General features: G+C 44.5%; 1 protein-coding gene across 8 annotated transcripts in view; it reads right to left on the bottom strand.

Annotated features, from left to right (window-relative positions):
* The window catches only part of GLIPR1 (GLI pathogenesis related 1), a 46213-nt gene that overhangs the window by 3086 nt on the left and 24322 nt on the right, over positions 1–18805 (bottom strand). For 2 of the 8 annotated variants that reach the window (XR_011534666.1, XR_011534667.1), the window contains exons 2-6: positions 14693–15095; positions 13701–13946; positions 5546–5658; positions 832–956; positions 366–451 (exon numbers count right to left, since the gene is read on the bottom strand). Coding sequence is in view for 5 of the 8 variants with exons in the window: in XM_008521723.2 (XP_008519945.1) it covers positions 366–451; positions 5546–5658; positions 6293–6372; positions 13701–13946; positions 14693–14866 (699 nt within the window). In the remaining 3 variants the exon portion in view is untranslated. Of the gene's footprint in view, positions 1–365; positions 452–831; positions 957–5545; positions 5659–6292; positions 6373–13700; positions 13947–14692; positions 15096–18805 lie in introns of all 8 variants that reach the window. The other 6 variants (XM_008521723.2, XM_070599976.1, XM_008521724.2 and 3 more) reach the window with 4 other exon arrangements.

Here is an 18805-nt window from a genome sequence, read left to right as displayed (position 1 = left end):
CTTGAGTGCCCTGGACAGGTAGTATCACGAAATTGAGAATTCTGCTCTTTTGGATATCTTTGTTATACAAATTTTTGATCTTGATGAAATTATCAAATCTTGAGTCTACAGTTTCCAACATCATAGTCATTTTTTGTTGTACTGATAATAGCTAAATAAAAAGGATATCATTTGCTTCTTTAAATTTATCTTAAACATATTAATTCCTAGGTAGGTAAGTAAACCATTGGTTTGACTGCTACCTGATGCCAGTCTCCCTAAAAATAGCTATGAGGATAAAACAAATGTTTGCATTCTTAACTCTGTAGAAAGTTAAAATAGTTTTGAACACATTATATTATCAGTCGATTGTTCCTTTTACTCACCACAGAGATTATCCAAACAGACGTCATTATTGGGGCAGGCACTGCAAGTGGATCCTTCCTTATATGGCCAAGTAAAGTAATTTCCTCTATAAAGTAGAAGAAGGCTGTCCATTAGGAAAGATTTTTTTTTGCAGTTACAATTTACTATGAATCCTTGATTAAATCCATAGGACGAAAGCCCACAGATTCAGAGGGTTGGTAAGAGAAGTGGAGAGAGAGAAGCAGAAAGGGAAGCCTGTTAATGTTTGCAGAGTTCATTCTGTGTGTCTGTGCCTATGAAACTATGTCTTAATCTACATCTCATTTAATTCTTAAGACAAGTCTGGGAAGAAGTCATCTTTATTTACAGATAAGGAAGGTACAGCTCTAAGAGAGTAAGTAACTGGTCAAAAACCACAGTGTACGTGTCAGAGTCAGAACAAAACCTAGGTTGGTCTGCCTCCAGGGCCTCGCCCCCTCTACTTACTGTCTGGCCTATATGATTACTGTCTTCCAGACACTGTCCATCTTAGAAAAGGTGTCGGACCCACATCTGCTCTCAGTCTGGCAGACGTCCACAGTGTTATTGGGTAGGAGCCATTTGTAGGGGAACTGCCTTTCAAAAGAAAATCAGATATGAGGGAGTTTCTAAAGTGCAGTGTTTTCACATCAAAGATGTGATATGAATGATAGACAATAATTACTGAGAACTCCTTATGTGCCAGGCACTGTTCTAAGCATGAATGAACTAATCATGATAATCCTATGAGGAAGATACTTATCCCCACTATATAGGTAGAGGCTGAGGCACAGAGTGTAAGTAGTTGACCAAGATCACAGACTAGAAAGTGAAATAATCCCAAACATTTCATACCCCCATGAATACCTTCAGAGAGTAATGATGAGAGGCTGCAGATTTATTTCAGTGAACCTGCCACCGCACTGATCTTTCTTAGAACTGTGCTTTTGGAAAGGAGTTCTTAACTTTTTTGTCACGGCACCCTTTGGCAGCCTGGTGGGGCCTGTGGACTCCTTTCAAAATAGTTTTTAAATACATTAAGTTCGTAGGATTATAAAGGAAGCTGATTAAATCAAAATAGTTATCAAAATGTTAAAAAATTTATGATACGGTAATATGTGCTTCTCTATTAAGTATTAAATAAGACCTAGCAGGGAGCTAATAATTACAGCAATTTCAAAGCAGTTGTGAATAAAACCTATATTTTGAGATACCGGCAGCAACTGGAATGTGAGATGAAAATAGCTGTGATGTTTACAGTGATGGCTGGTGCTGGTACGACTGGCGAGTTATCTTCGCGCAGAATGAAATGTTCCTTTCAATATAAGTGAGTGGAAATAAAGATGTAACTTTTTAAATCCAAGTTCACGGACTCCCCTCCCTGATACTATACACTTACCTCCAAAGTTAAGAACTTCTTTAGAGACGTTACTTTATGTTAACACCTCATTTCCAACCCAAAATACAGGTTCTAATCTCATTTGGCTCCAAATGAATTTAGCTTGTTTCAGAAATTAAGTTTACCCTTGTGCTTACTCTACATCATGGGAAATAGTCAAAGGAGAATAGCTGAGATTCTGATAATTATAAAAGGTGTCCAAAATGGACATTAATCATTGGAATATCTTTCATTGTTAACAAGCACTATACTCATTGAGTGGTTAAGTTCTAGAATGTTTTTAATAACATCATTTATGCTGCTTCATTCTTTGCTTAATCGTGCATTCCAAACTATAAGGAAGAGGGAAAAACTGCTACTTCAAGAAAGGCCTGGGCTGTCTGGATGGGAGTGAGGAAGACAAAGGGGCCTGCAGGGTTCTGCCCCATAAAACAGCAGGAAGATTGAGTGTTTCCCCTCGCGGCCTGAGAGAGAAAGGGCTGGGACCCTGGGACTCTGGGGAAGAGAAAAGACAGATCTTGAAAGAGAGAAATATGAGTAAGGGCCCCCAGGCAGTGCTGGCCCAAGTACACTGGGTACTGTCCTCTGTGCTTGTCCTGCTCGTTACCTCCCCTCTGTGCTGTATCCTCTCCCAGCAACTCCTCTGAAGATCCGCTGGGTGGCCTTGTTAGGTGGCCCCGAGAATGAAGAAGAGACTGTCTGTGCTTTGGATCATGCAGATCGACAGACCTGACGCAGCCGGGAGGAGAGGGATTGAAACTCCTGGGCAGTGGAAACGGGCTGAGGGCTTGAGGGCCAGGCGGCTGGGGAGTGAAGCCCCCACTTCCCAATCTAGGAAATACCGGGGGCGGATACCAGACTTCTTAGAATTATATGGAATCGGGGCCTATGACTTTGCACGGAGAAGAAAAACAAGCTCAGAAGGCAGAAGGGAGCGAGGACATTCCTAACTGGTCTGTGCTCCCCGCCATGCCCTCCACTCCATTCTCCACGCTGCTTGCAGAATGACCTCCAAAGTTAAAGCACGTCCAGTCACTCCCTTGCTTTAAAACTTGGATGGCTCCCTCCTGTGATGTGATAGTGAAATTTGCACTGGCCTGCACAGCCCTCAAGAGCCCAGCTGCCTCCCTTCCCCTAGTGTCATCTGTTCAGTGGGCTGAGCACCCCTGTCCCTTCTGCAGGCCTCTCCACAGGAGCTTTGCCGCCGTTTCCTCCACCACCTCTGTGCCCAAAGCTCCTCACGCGTCTGGTTCCTCCTCGCCCCTCGTGCCTGGGCTTCCATACATCACAGAAAGCCCTTCCCTGATTGTTCTTCCTCAGCTGAGGGCCCTGCCTATCGATAGTGTCATTACAGTGTATGTGTATTTCCTTCATCACTCCCATCATAACAGAGTTATTTCATTTGTATTTTTATTGTCTATCTGCCCCATAACTGTAAGTTCCATAAGGGCAGGACCTGTGTCTGGCTTGTGCCCCTTTGAATTTCAGTGAACAAATATTTGTTAAATAATTGAATGTATGGATGCATTTATTTGTATGAATAAATGAATGTTACTCAATCTTTGTAGATGCATTATAACTGGTTTTAAAGTTTTACAACTTAATATTATTTATAACTCTGAAGGCAATTAAAGTGAGTCTAAACCAAGAGAATTCACATTTGCACTTCGTTATTACAATAATAATAATTATGTATACTTCTTAAACCACCACCATTGCCAGGCATGGCATGTAGTTGGTGTTTAACATAGCTTTCTCATGTAATATTCATAGCTACTCAATAAGTAGTAAGTGCTGTTGTTAACCTGACCTTTTAGAGAGGAAACTGAGATTCAGAGAGGTTAAGTAACTTGCTCAAGGCCACACAGTAAGTGAACTAAAGTAGTAGGCCTCAAGAGCCTGTATCTTAACCATTAAGCTATAGAAATGTCATGAAAAGTTCCCATTGATTGACTTGTGGCTTTGGCCAGTTTTTCCTGGGTTTCCCTTACTTTCTGACTCAGGGGTTTTAAGTCAAAGCTGTTATCTTGTGAACAACACCTGATTGTAGTCCCCTCACTCCCGCCCACTCTCAGCCAGACTCCCCGGAAGCTCCTCTGGACATCGCTTCAGGGAAAGAGAGGCTGCTTCTGGCAAATCTCCAGGAATTCTGACGATTGGTAAAATCCAACGAAATTCAAGCACAACGAATTGAAGAAAAAACTGTTACATATATGACAAAGGGTTAAAATAGAAACAACTACCATAAACCAATGAGAAAGTCACTCTAGGAGAAATGAGCAGGCCGCATGCTTCCCAACAGGAATGTAAGCGGTGGAAATGTGTCCTCACTAGTAGTCAGAGACGCTAAAGAAAACACACCATTTTCTATCAAATTAGAAAATACTGAAAATTATAATAGTACTGATGAGGTATGAATTGATATAGTAACAGTGGAGGATAACTTGGCAATCAGTATTGAAAAAGATTAAAAATGATCACACCTTTTACTTAGTGTGCCATTTCCAGGAATTGTAGGGAAATAAATGTGACCAGAGACTTATATACAGGGTTGTTCATCGTATATTCAAAGGAAATACAGGGAACAATCTAAATTCTGTAGTAGGATGAGCGCTTGTGTGAGCATCAGCCCAGACGTGGGAGCGGCCAGCCAGGTGGCTGTCCAGCTGACGTCACCAGTGCGGGCCCTGGGCAGCTGCTCACCCCGATGGGGCCTCAGTTGTCTTATCTGCATAACAGGCAGTAACACGACCTCTCTCCCAGGCTTTCTATGAAGATTAGGTCAGTCACTACATGAGAAGCACTTAGCACAGTGCTTGGCACGCGGTAAGCATCACACAAGCATCATCTCCCCCTGTTTTTATAACCATTGAAATCATGTCTGAAATTGTAACGAATGTGAAATGCTCGTGGTATAACTTTTAAGTAAAAATAGAAAATTTTGGGGGCTGGCCCGGTGGCGCAGTGGTTAAGTGCACACGTTCCGCTTCTCAGCAGCCCAGGGTTCGCCAGTTCGGATCCTGGGTGCAGACATGGCATCTCTTGTCAAGCCATGCTGTGGTAGGCGTCCCACATATAAAGTAGAGGAAGATGGGCACGGATGTTAGCTCAGGGCCAGTCTACCTCAGCAAAAAGAGGAGGATTGGCAGCAGATGTTAGCTCAGGGCTAATCTTCCTCAAAAAAAAAAAAAAGGAAAAAAGAAAACGTGTATTTCTAGTATGACCTCAGTTTTTGAGTTTGTGTCTGATGTGTAAGCACACATATCTAAGTTTAGGAAAGTTGGGGGATGTCATGTGTCTTCCCTGTTTTCCAAAAGGAGAAAAATTGTATCTATTTCAAAAACAAAACTGTCAAAAGTAAATGAAATAAGTTATATAAATTGAGGAATTCAATTGAGTTATTTTTGTTTTGAAAATTGTGTAAAACTTGCCCAGTTTTTAATAAACCAATAAATATAAAGTAACATCAGTCCTCCCATTTTGTGACATCATTACCATATCCAATTAATCTCTGTCCCTGAAAACATTTTAGTCTTTGCTACTCTGAAAACTGTGTGTGCGCGCGTGTTTATGTGTTGTTCACAAAGGGTGTGCATACACACACACAAACACACAAACCAAGAAAAATGTACCAGAATCTTAATGGAGTAGATCTCTGGGCAGAGGAGTAGTAATTTCCTTTTTTATACTTTCTTTATTATCCAGATTTTCTATAATGAAGGTAAATACTTCTAAAATAGGTTTTAAAAACATTTTCAGAAAAAAGTTGATTTGGGCACTTACGCTGGTCCGTAGTTGCATATAAAATGTGCTCCATTGGAAAGACCTTCAAAGCCAGAAACTTTAAGACAAAATTGTACTGCACAGCCAACTTTGTAACTATCTGCCCAAACAACCTAAAAAAAAAAAAAAGGATTTGTAATGAGAGACAATAAAACGGGGAACACCTGAGTGCGATGAGGCCTCACGCCCGCTGGACATCCGCCCTGAGGAGGTGGAACTCAAAGTCCAGGGGAAAACAAGACCTGTAATTATCATCACTGGCGAGTGTGAGAGGGAAATATATAAGCAATAGCTGAGGATGGATGTTGACAGCTGGTGCAATGAAGAAATGGAACAGGACAACACGCAGAGCGACTGCAGGGAGGAGGGGAGCGCTGGGGGCCGATGTCTCTGCAGGAGGCGCCTCAGGAGGACTGTGCAGGGGCCCTCTGCGCTGGGGAACAGCGCTCTGCGCAGAGGGGTGCGAGCGGCAAAGGCCCCGGAGGGCTGTGCTGGCACGGCAGAGGAGCAGGAGGAGGGCGAGCAGAGCTGGGATCCAACGAGTGAGCGGGAGTCGGAGGCAGTGAGGTCAGGACAGGGGAGCAGGCCGGGGGGAATCTTGTGGGTCAGGAGCGATATGCTCTTTTCCACAGCTTAGAAAGATCACTTTGGTGGTTATGAAGTAAAGGGACTGAGAAGAGCGAGGCAAGAAAGATGGAGTTTGGGAGGCTGTTTCAGTGGTACCAGAAAGAGAAGACGACGACTCACGTGGACGATGGTGGGGGCGTTCCAGAGATTTCATCAGGCTTACGGGTCAGCTTAGAGGGAAAGCTGAAGGAGTTCCTTTGCTTTGAGGGTGCAGTAAGAGGGACAGAGAAAAATCAAGTTAACGTTTTGGCCCTGAGCAAGATTTCCCGCGACGGGAAGCTGGGGCAGGAGGCAGTGGGCGAGCGCGGGCAGGGGCTCTGCTCAGGCCGAGTCACGTCCGCGATGCCTGTTAGACGGGCGCGTGCAGGTCCACCGGGCTGCCGGGTGTGACACCTGCAGCTCAGAGCGCAGGTCCAGGCTAGAGATGCAAATCTGGAAGCCACGGGCCTCCAGTAGATCACCCGGCAAAGATCATAGCCAAAGAAAGTGAAGGCGAGCGGGGTAAAGAAAAAACCAGCCGGCAAAGCAGAGTGAAAAGGAGTGTCAGCGACAAGGCAGGGACAGAAGGACACAGTCCGCTTCGGGACAGGGCCCTGACCGGAAGGGCTGCACACTTGGTTGAATTCAGCGCTGTCACACAGTCGAGCACTTTCCTCCGATTTCTGAACAGGGGCCTCCACATTTTCGTTTTGCACTAAGCCCACAGATTGTATAGCTCGTCGTCAAAGCCTAAAGAAAAAGATATTTAAAGAGCTCGCTCTGGAGATAAGCCAGCAGTTAAATGCACTCCTTTTTACAGTGATACCAAACTGCACTTTAAATTACTGTTCCTCGTAAATGTTGTTTAGCAGTTTTGTGACCGGACTTGTGCCGACTCTGCGGGATGCAGGGGCGATGAGCGGGAGCAGTGGGCGCCTCCGCAAAAGTGCAGAGACGTAGTCGTGGCAGCCGCCCAGGGTTTTGGCCACTGTGAGGGGGCGGAGGGTGCTGCGGCCTCCAGCGCCGGCCTGCTCTGAGCCAGCGGGGCTGAGCGGGAGCCCGGGGAATCTCCAGCAGAGGGCGACGCCTGTGTGGGCCCAAGGCGAGAAAGACTCCGGTCGGAGAAGGCCAGGGTGGCTGCCGAAAAAGATCGTTTCCTTTAAAAAAATCAGCAGAAGTTCCTCCCTGGGGAGAGAGTCTAGAGCAAAAGAAGAGGAGCTGAGGATGGAGTCTGAGCTTCTCCAAGGCGTGAAGGCGGGGTAGGAGGTGGGCAGTGGCGAGGGAGCCGGAGGGCAAAGTGTCAGGGAGGCCACTGGGCTTTGCATTCTGTCCTCCTTAGTTGGGCAACTGGGGAGGAGCTGGGAAGGCAGCTCCTGGTCCCCCGAGGAGGAGCAAAGCTCTGCCTCGGCCTGGGTGGCGCCCTCCCTGTTCCCCGATGGAAGTGGGACGCTTCCCTTCACACCCCGTGCCCCGGAATCGCTTTCGGGGAGCTCCAGTTCACCCAGTGCTCGGCCCCTCTCCCACTGAGAGGCCCAGCTTTATGGCTAGTGTCCCTCAGGTTCCACCCGGTACTTTTACTTTACAATCATTTTTGCATTTATTTTAAATATTCTTAATTTCTATCCACTGCATCTCAAAGTGATTTCACCTGAGGTGCTTCATTTAAAATGCAGATTTCTGGGCCCATCTCAGTCCTACTGGAAGAGAGTCACTGGAATTGTCCTTGAAATCTGTACTTTTAAAAATTGAGATATAGGTGACATATTAGTCTCAGATGTAAAACATAATAATTAGATATACATATATATTGCAAAATGATCACCACAATAAGTGTAGTTAACATCTGTCACCACACACAGTTACAAATGTTTTTTTCTTGTGATGAGGAAGAACTTTTAAGATCTACTCTCTTAGCAACTTTCAAATATACAATACGGTATTGACTATAGACACCGTGCTGTACACCACATCCCAGGACTTATTTATTTGATAACTGGAAGTTTGTACCTTTTGACTCCTTGACTCATTTTGCCCACCTCCCACTCCCCACCCCTGGCAGGCACCAATGTGTTCTATCTGAGTTTGTTTTTTGTTTTTTTTTTGATTCCACGTATAAGTGAGATCATACAGTATTTGTCTTTCTCTGGCTGACATTTCACTTAGCATAACGCCCTCAAGGCCCAGCCACGTTGTCGGAAAAGGCAGGATTTTTTCTTAAAGAAAATGTGGTATGTATATACAATGGAATATTATTCAGCCATAAAAAATGAAAGCTGTGTTTTACAAGTTTCTCACGTGATTCTTATGCATGCTAACTGGGTACAAGGTTGTCTGTGTTCCTTTTACTGTCACCTTAGCACAGTCAGGCACTGCTTGATGACATTTTGGTCAACGATGGGCTTCATATATGACAGTGGTCCCACAGGATCAGTACCATACAGCGTAGGTGTGAAGTGGGCTGTACCATCTAGGTTTGTGTAAGTGCACGCTGTGATGTTCACACAACGATGAAATTGCCTAACGATGCGTTGCTCAGAGTAACCCTGTCATTAAGCGACACATGACTATAAATCACTGTCTATTTTTATCTTTTGGTCGGTGAGTACGTTCTTCTGGTGGTGTTGTATCTCAAATATTCTCAATCTTTGGGTTCCCCGCCACTTTTATGTTTTATGCTATATCTTTTATTGTACTTTCTTCTAGATTTCTGGTCTCTTTTTCCCAAGCGTGCAAATGTTAATTACTACTCATTTTGTGTTTTAGATGGTCTCTTTTTTTAAGTCGGGTTGTAATTAACATACAGTAAAATCTACCCTTTTTAGGGGTGCAGTTCTATGAATCTTGATAAAAGCATGTAGTTGTGCAGTCATCACCATATTCAAGATCTAGAAATTTCCATCACCCCACAAAGTTCCCTTGTGCCCTTTGTGGTTAGCTCCTATCCCACCCCAGCTCCTGGCAATCACTAATCTGTTTTCTGTTCCTGTAGTTTTGCTTTTTCCAGAATATTATACAAATGGAATCATTTTAAATGCAGCTTTTTCAATCTGGCTCTTTCACTGAACATAAGCATTTGAGGTTCATTCACGTGTTGATCATAAGCAGCCACTCCTTTTTATCGCTGACTAGTATTTATCAGATGGATGTACCACAGTTTATTTATCCATTCAAGCTGGTCTCTTTTTAAAAGCTTCATGGGCATTGGGTTCTGGGTTAAACTAGTGGGCTCTGAAGCTACAAAGACCCAGTTCATATTTCAGCTCAGCCACTCCCTCTACGACCTTGGCCTTAGCTGCCTCGTCTATAAATGATAGCGGTGCCACAGGCTTACTTTACCATTTTAAAGGGGCTAAGAAGAAAGTGCTGAGAATCTAGCACTCAGCAAATGTTCATGTGTTTTTCCTCTTACAACTAATTTTGTTTTCCTTTAAAATTTTTGAAATCTTTGGTTTTTTATTAGGCTGATTTCTGTTGTATGTTTCCTTTTCATTTCTTTTATAATGGTAAACAAAAAACATAATTATAAAAAAAAAATAAGAGCTACTCGTTATTGAGAATTTACTTAGCGCAAAGGCAGTTACGCATTTTCCATGCAACATCGCGTCTGGCCTCGCAGCACATCAATAAATAGGGATTCCCTGTTTCTAGAGAGGAGACGTGACCATGAAGTCCTGGGAGGACAGTCCACGCCCTAGGCAAGGTACCTTCAGAGCACCTTCCCTTTTGGCAAAACCGGGAGCAACTCCACACCTTTCTGACACAAACACAGTATCTGGGCACCCAGTGTGGCCGTCAGTGTGGTCATCTCTCCTTCTAGCTGACAAACCCTTCCCATCGTCATCTTTCAATTCTCAGTATGAGTCCACCTGGCTGATTAAAAGGCGTATGCAGGTAACACTGCAACACATATAAAACCAGCTAGAGAAACCTGAAACAGGTCACACTTCCATTGGTTCTGTGAGTGTAAAAATTACAAAAATTTCAAGAGGGTGGGGTAGGGTGGGGATAAAAACAAAAATGGATCAGTAGTGCCATCTAGTGGGCATTTACAGCACTACCAAACCCAAGCGGCTGCCCTACTAATTGAATAATCTTTCATATTAACGTACCAAGATTCTTCCACAATGCAGATCCGCCTCTAGTGAAGACAGAGCTAAAGTGTGTGTTAACAAGTCAAGAAATATCACACCGTTATGAGGTCATAATGGATCTGAAACTACTGTCTTTGCTCCATACAACCACCCTTCACCGGCCAAAACCTGATAATAGCTTGCTTTTTATTAATAGAAGATGAGGAGAAGTGGGGGGTTGTAATACCCACTTGAGGTAATTTCCAGCATGAATTTCAAACAGAACTGAGCAGTGTTGAATCTCCCAGCAACATTTCTTGCAAGGATGAAAACGGAAGTCTTTAACCAAGCTATCAGAGTCTTCTCCCAAAAACTGGTGGAAAACCAGCTCCTGGAAGAGAGCTAACTTTTGTTCAGTGCCTACTAAATACTAGTACTCTCCTAGATAATTGATATACATTCTATTCTTTAATCCTAAAGCATCCCTGATATTCGAATCCCGACTCTTCCTCTCACTAGCTCCATGACATTGGGAAAACGACTTCTTAACCTCTCTGAGCCTGTTTATTCCCCATGGGTAACAGCACCTCTCTTAGAGGTTTATGGTGGGAACTGAAGAGAGCTAAACACCACGTGACTTAAAAAATGGCTGCTCCTGCCCCGTCTCCCCAGACCCACGGGTCCCTGGGCACGCTCCCCACGAGGAGGGCCCCTCTTCTGAAGAGGCAGCAGGATGTGAATGCACTGGTTAGGCTCACTCAGCTTGGGCTCTGATACCTAGATGTAAGGAACTGGATTTTAGGAAATGAGTTTTCTCATGTCCAAAACCTTAGCCCTCCATTTTTTCCCTAGACATAGGGGGAAAATTTACCAGCAAGCTCAGTTAATTTTGGGAGGGCCGTCTCTGAGATCTCGGGCCCAGATGCCATTAGCTCGAGTTTCCTCCTCTTGTTCTGACCCGCTGGCATGAGGCCACGGAGGCTCTCGCACAGTTTCAGAGTCCGCTGTCAGTTTAATGTCTCTGCTCTCGGTACACCTGCGTGCTGAGCTGCCTGCCATTCTTCGGAAGGACAGGCCCAGTTGCACACACTGCACACCTTCTACACCTTGTTCGTTTTGCCTGGAGCTCTCTTCCCTTTCGTTTTCACTCAACAAACACTCACTCAGTTTTCAAGAACCAACTCACCCATCTCCTGCTGTGAGCCCATCTCCAGACCTCCCTTTGGCCGCATGAGTTGCTCTGTCCTCTTTGCTCACACGGCACCTCGTCAGTTTCTCCAAACTGCACCAGCCACGCACTCTGACACAGCCACTGACACACCTCTCCCAGGAGAAGGTCAATTCCCCAGGGTCAGGGTCCCTTCCCACTGCGCCCCTCATTCCCTCCCCCCGCCCCACTCCTCCTCCCCTCTTCTCTGCAACTGGACTCACCAGTAGAGTGCTGGCACAGAGGCTATTGTCTCAGGTTCCGTTTTCCAGGCATCTGGACTAAGACACACGACCAGTGCTTACAGAGTGCCTGGGATAGGACTGAGGCTTAAATCTGACTGAAGGCGAGTCGGCACCCTCAAACTGACATTGCTGGAGATTTAAACACCACAGTGCATAATGGTATCAGGTACCACTCATAGGCAATCTGGATTTAGCTTTCTTGCCCTCTAGGACTTGTGGGAATCCAACAGACTTTACTTTCTGGTTAAATTTATTGTAAACATAAACCAAAATTGACGCTTTACGGGAGAAGTCGAGGGGAGACCTTATTTTTATTTCTAAGAAAGGGACCAATGCTGCTGCTGATTTGACAGCGACTCTTTGCTTACAGGACTCCCGAGAGGGAAACGCCACTGAAATCAGTCCTTCCCTCTCAACATTGTCATCTCCTACAACTGTGCCAATGTGTCTGCCTGTAACGACACTGTGAGAGCAGAGGTTCTATAAGGCTGAACTCTACCGAGAGTGTTTCCAACATTTCCTCCTGAAAAACATCTAAGATTCTAAGTTAACTGCCTTGTTAGAAATGTTTTTGCCCTCATACCTCATTTCAACAAATTTTTGTACACTGAAACCAGTCAGGGGGTCGGCGGTGGCATAGTGGTTAAGTTCACGGGCTATGCTCTCGCCGGTTTGGATGCTGCCTGTGGCCTACGCATGGCTCGTTAAGCCACGCTGTGGCGGCGTCCCACATGGAGGAACTAGAATGACCTACAACTAGGCTACACAACTATGCACTGGGGTTTTGGGAAGTGAAAAAAAAAGAGGAAGATTGGCGACATATTTTAGCTCAGGGCCAATCTTAAAAAACAAAACAAAAACCAGTCAAACATAGGTTTAGCACCTTTAGTTATTAGTTTGACAAGGACTGCCAGGAAATAAAAATAAACAACGTGTGGCCAGGATAGAGATGCAGCATTTTAAGACGACTATAGATGACGCTACTTAGGGATTTGTTTCTGTCATGTTGCAAACGTGAGTAGGGTGAGGAAGCCAAAACCAGCTTGAGTAAAAGACAAAATCGCAGTGGGAGGCTCCCTGTTGGCTACTGGGACTAATGCTGTAGATTCTGGGGGCAGAACAGCCACTGGATGGTTTATACAAGTTGACATGTTGGCCTCTCCATTGGGGCTTGGACTGTTTTGTTTTTGTTTTTTCCTCCTCGGGTGGCACATCATAGGTTCTCAGTCCATGTTTGAAAGAATAAGAGGATATGGAAGCATCAATAAGAATGAGAGGCTTGGGGCTGGCCCCGAGGTTGAGTGGTTAAGTTCGCTCGCTCTGCTTTGGTGGCCCAGAGTTCGCCGGTTCAGATACTAGGCATGGACCCACACATCAGTCATCAAGTCATACTGTGGTGGCATCCTACACAGAAGAACTAGAATGACTTACAACTGAGAGATACAACTATGTACTGGGGATTTGGGAGAAAGAAAAAAAAGAAAGAGGAAGATTGGCAACAGATTTTAGCTCAGAGCCAATCTTCGTCAGCAAAAAGCATAAAAAAAAAGGAGAGGCTTATTTCTCCCAATTTTATAGTCCCTAAACAATGCCTCAAATTTCATAGAGAACTCATACCTGGAAATCCATTCACTTAGAAGGTCCTTTGATTACTCACAAATGGAATAAAGTCCCCTGAGAAGACAGCTGTTGTCAACATTGTTCAAAGTCTACCCAGATATTGGTGGGCCTCACATTTTACCTATGTCCACATAACCGATTTCTTCAAGCACTATCTCCTCTGGTATTGGAGTCTATTCCATGTATTTATTTTTTTACAGTAAATTTTAAAATTTAGACGTTTAAATTACTTACTTACTTTAAAAGTTTACTTACTTTACTTACTTTAAAACAGTTCATTTTTTAAACCCCTACTCTGTCATATTGACAGATGCACTAGCTTACTATATATTTTCTTTGCACCAGATTCCAGTGTTCTCCTCACCCTTGGAAAGATGGTTTCAAGGGAACATAGGGCCGATACTTACCTGAGTGTAATGGCCGCAGACGTTGCTGCATTTCCGAGTCTTGAAGTCATAGAACTTACTTTCGTTGTACCAGGCTGTGACAGCTGAAGACACAGAAAACAGAGACAGAGACCCAGTCCAGATGTTTTCTCCCAGTGAAGTGAAATTTGGGTGCAGCTTGTGGGGTGGCTTCAGCCGTGTATTATGTGAAAATTGACAATTTCTTGCCCACGATTTTGCAATTTGGGCTAGTCCTGGGTCCCAAGTCTGCGAAAATAAATATTAAACAACAGGAGGGTCAGGAATGGAAGTGATACCCACAGCGTAAGTGGAGTAAGCAAAGTGGGGATTGAAATGGGATGAGGTGCGATGACAGAGGTCGGGGGAACCACAGACGCAGGTCCCGCAGGAGTGTGCTCTTCAACATGGCCTCAGGCTGTGGAGACCCGGGTGATCTCGTTCTGTGGAATCTAGAATCTAAGTTAGGGACACAGACCAACATTTCACTGAAGGCCCATTCTGTGCAAGATACTGGACACTGTGTTTCACATACTTTATGTAATTTGCTAACCACGGTAGCGCCTATCCTAAGCAGCTCAGAAAGTCAGACCAGCTCAAAGCCACAGAGCTGAAATTCAAACCGAGACTGACTGAACCAAAATCCTCTCCTCTCCCAGATGCCATGCTGCCGTCCTGAGAAGTCCATGCTCTGCCCACAATGAAAACAGTAAACTTAGAGAACAAACAAAGAGAAAACCTCACAAAAATTAACAGAGGAGAAAAGGGAAGTAAAAGCTACCTGTGAACAGCAAAAGGAAGTGTTCAAAAAGAGAAGTAAAATGCACTTGTCGAGATTGCTGTTAACAAGAGTTGAGCAGACAGAATGAAACTGGCCGCGCTTGACCACAGATTGTGTTACTGTACACTCAGGATTCCCAAGGATTACCTCCCAAATCAATACCGCTTAGTTGTTTTTGACTGACTTATGCCACAAATACGGATATTTTCCTTACCATGTATAGCATGTCACTGGCCGTTGGCTGCACCTCTGATCGGAACTTGTTGTGCATTCGAACACACTCTTTGATGAAATCTTCATTCTTGATATCTGGCAAAGTATCTGCTGGAGATGAATAACTGGAGACTAAAGAAACCATCCAGGCTGTCACAGCAAGTGTGACTCGCATGCTCAGTCTGCCTGGCCCTGAGCCCTGGATGCTGGAATCCAGAGCCACCGCAGGTCTGGGAGTGGGCGCGTCTCTCCGTTTTACCAATCACAGCTGACCTCAGCTTTGAGAAAACAAAAAGCAGAATGGGAACTCCTCCCCGTTTGAAGAAATGGGTTTCTCCATATATGGTCTGCAGCTGTTTTGTGCTCTTAACCCTGTCTTTGCAGTGGTTCTCGTTGAACGGCACCTATTGCAGCACAGATTTTTAAAAGACTTTGTCAGACTTTCTTTTGGGTTGGGGGATATTGCCAAAGGAAATTCTGGAATCTCCAGAAATAACAATCTCAATTTTTACAGAGGTTCTGGTGGTTAAATAAAAACATATCTCTTACTTCCATAAATGTCTTGCAAAATGCTTTTTAAAAATTTTTTCTAGAGTCCTATCAGCACACAGTGGTTGGAATATCTGGTTAACATCATAACTTGACCTGGAACTCATCACAGTGGTGGATGCGGTGTGTGCACCCACGGGCAAGAGGAGGCAAAGAGAGAGACAACAGTGGAAAGATCATTGGTCTCAATTCCAGATTTTAGTTCAAGCTCTGTTTCTAACTAGCGGTAAGACCTTGGACAAGTTACCAAACTCTCCAGCCCTCAGCTGCCTATTCACTGCATGAGGCCTTCTCTATCCCCTTAATCGGGAGAGTTGGGGAGGGGAGCAAATGAACTAGCTAATATTCTAATTCAACACAAATTAAATTCCTGCTCTGCCTACTCAGTTTAGTAACAGGAGATAAAAACCTAGTCTCTGTCCTCAAGGAGCTTGCAGTTAAGAGCTGTGAGACGGCAGTGACAAAGACAGGGTGAGCTGAAGATGTGGATGGAGGAGAGCGGAGGGGACTAAAGACGCACAGGAGAGAGTGCTGAACCCATTCTGGGAAGGGCAGAGACGGCTTCCCACATGTGGCAGGGAGGTCTGCACTGAGCTGGAATCAGAGAGGTGTTGATCAAGTGAAAAGGGATGCAGAGATGAAGGGAATTAGTGGAACAGGAACTACATATCTAGTTGGGAAGCTGGAAACACCGTGTCGTGGCAAGACTAAAGTACCACGGCACGCTGCATCTCCCCATAGAGATGGTCTTCAAGAATTGCTTATGGCTAGTAGGAAACACGGTACCTGGTTTCATGGAATTTAGAATCCAAATGGTGCCCTCATGCCAGTTGGGGAGAGAGGTAAGAGTCGGCCCAGAGAGACTTCTGGATTCTGCCAGTGATTTGGATTTTATCACAAAGGTTTGAGGAAGTGATAGGGGGCTTTTTAGCTGTAGGTGGAATGTGATCTAGTTTTAGATAACACCAGAGTTTTAGAAAATCAAGAGATACAGAGAATGGAAAGGGGTGAGGGAAGTATTTCTAATGGAAACTCTTAAAAAGTAAAGAAACATTACAGAAGCATAAGGTGGAATTATTGTTGTCACACACACACAAAATAACCTCACAAAATACTCATATATAATTTCAGATTTTGTCCAGGCTGCCTAATTTGTACTAGCATTCCTTTCCATTATATTGACCCAGGATAAGCATCTCCTTGTCTGGGGCTCAGAGGCAACCTTTGGATCAAGGTAGCAGCAATCAACAGTGAGGCCTTCTCCCAGCTTGAGGTGGAAACCAGGCCTGGGGCCTGCTTCCCATTTTCTTCTGGGTCTCTTTGAGCTAGTCTGTCCAGGTTTTGAAAACAAGAAAAACGAGACCTCTCACGCAAGGAAATTCAGTGACATTTTGTGGTTGCTTGAGCAATCCCCATGGTACACATACAACTTCCAGAAAAAGCATTATCTTAGCATTGAAATGAATGCATCAATTTTTTCCCTCTCATTTCCAGAAAATAAAAAGCAAAAGGAAAAGTCTACCATTACTGAGACCATTTTTACATTATTATTCATAGTAATTTAGCTCCTTAGAGCTATCACCCTCAAACTTATTAATTCACACCTCGTTTCCACCACAAAAGCCCTCAGAAGTAGTTTGCTCAGAACAACAAGACTTCTGCCTGGAAGCACAGGCAAGCCTTCAGTGCTTCCAGAAGGCTCACCACTTTGCTAAGTCTTTCCTATCCTTAGGCTGAGTCTTCACCATGGGCTCCTTCAAAAATACGTGTGTGTGTTAAACACTGAAAACAAATCTGTCTTTCTTATCTCTGAATGGTGGCATTTTAGATTTTTTTACTTTCTTTTTATTCTTTCTGTATTGTTTACATTTTTTTTACAGTGAGCATATACTATCTTTTATAATCAGAAAATAAGCTAAAACTATTTTTACTTTGGAGAAGCATGGGATCTTTATAACCATGCACAAATTACCACATATAAACAGCCGATAAACCCATGCACAGATAAAACACTAAAGGAATATTGGTACACCAGTGTTGATGCAAGTAACTAATACTCAATCTACAGATTAAAAATGGGGTGAGTTTATTACATGAGCCAGTTCCGAGGACTATAGCCCAGGAGAGCGACCTCCGCCAGGGAAGAAAGCACTTGGAGAAGCAAGGCGTACAGCATGGTTATATACCGTTTTGGAACAAGGAACATACGGCAAATACGGCAGGAATACTTTTTTTCTTTTTACTACAGTCACAAGATGTTTTGCCACATACAGCAGGTCAGTCCCACTCTGGCTTCTGGGAAGGAATGCTTATCTTTAGAGAAATGCTGATGCTGGAGGGTGGCATTCATCCCTACCTTTAAACGCAACCTTCTCTGCTTTGGGATGCCCTAGCTGTTTAAAGCAGATGTACAGTGCATGCTTGACAGGCCACGTCAGACCATTCTGGAGAAACAAGGTCAGGCTGCCTCAGTTTTAACCCAGACGGCTTCCTCACGTACACTAACCTTTCCGTTGCTTTCCATCTATTCCACCACCAGGATTAACTGCAGTTATCAATGGATGGTGGGGTGCGTTCCTCTATCACAGTGTGTTTCACTGAAGGGCTTCATAAAAAGCAACAGTTTGTGCAGCTGCAGATAACTGTCTGTGTTGTATGGCAAAATCTCAGCCTTGCTCTACTGTTCTAGACATGTCCTTTTAGATACATGATTATCTAAAACATGATTATTTTACAAGCAATAAGGTACCTTTCTTATGTCTTGGGGAGAAATGATGTAGAATTCCCTATATCTCTATATATCCCTCTCTGATTAGATTCTGTAAATATTTAGGCTCCAAAAGGCTTTAGCCACATTTACATTGAAGATGGGGGTGGGCGGGATGGGATGGACAACAGTTAGGGGTCCAGAAAGGGAGAAGGATTCTAATATTTATCAGTGAAACCTCAGCACAGCACTGTTACATCGTGTGTGACAACGCTCCTCCAATCACAATAACTGGGTATGAGACAGTTTCACGTATGCCAGTGTGCACACGTTAACTCGAGTCTACACTCTAGGAACACAGTGCTGAGGTACTCTGATCAGGAGTCCGCACTCCAAAGCAGGTCTCAGCACGTAAGATCTGGTTATGGAAATTGACACTAGAGAGTTTGTTAATTAAAGTAGGGATGTTAAAGAATAATTTCCACTGATGAAATGAGTATGTTCAGGGTGGATGGTTTGTAGGAAGACTGAACATGCCCCCCGCCACCGCATGAATGAAGCAGCGCAGCCGCCAAGTGCGGCTCTCTAGAGACCTCTCACAGAGGCCTCGGGCGACAGGCCCTGACTTCGGACCTGGCCAGTCCTGGCTTCGGAATGTGTGCTGAGTGAGCCTCTCACACGAGCGCATGGTTGGAGAGGTAGGGGCAAAGCAGGGCTGCTTTTATAACTGCTGTCCAATGGATGTTTAGACGCTGAGCAGAATTTGTCCAAGGCTTGCTGTCACAGTAGCATACCATCAGATATGAGGCTGTGGGGGAGGGGAGAGGAGCCTTTGCCTGACCCAGCTCCAACTGCGCG

Source organism: Equus przewalskii, chromosome 29 (genome assembly GCF_037783145.1).
Source record: "Equus przewalskii isolate Varuska chromosome 29, EquPr2, whole genome shotgun sequence".
Taxonomy (NCBI): Eukaryota; Metazoa; Chordata; class Mammalia; order Perissodactyla; family Equidae; genus Equus; species Equus przewalskii.
The sequence above is the reverse complement of the archived record's forward strand: the minus strand, read 5'-3'. Positions and strand labels throughout refer to the sequence as shown.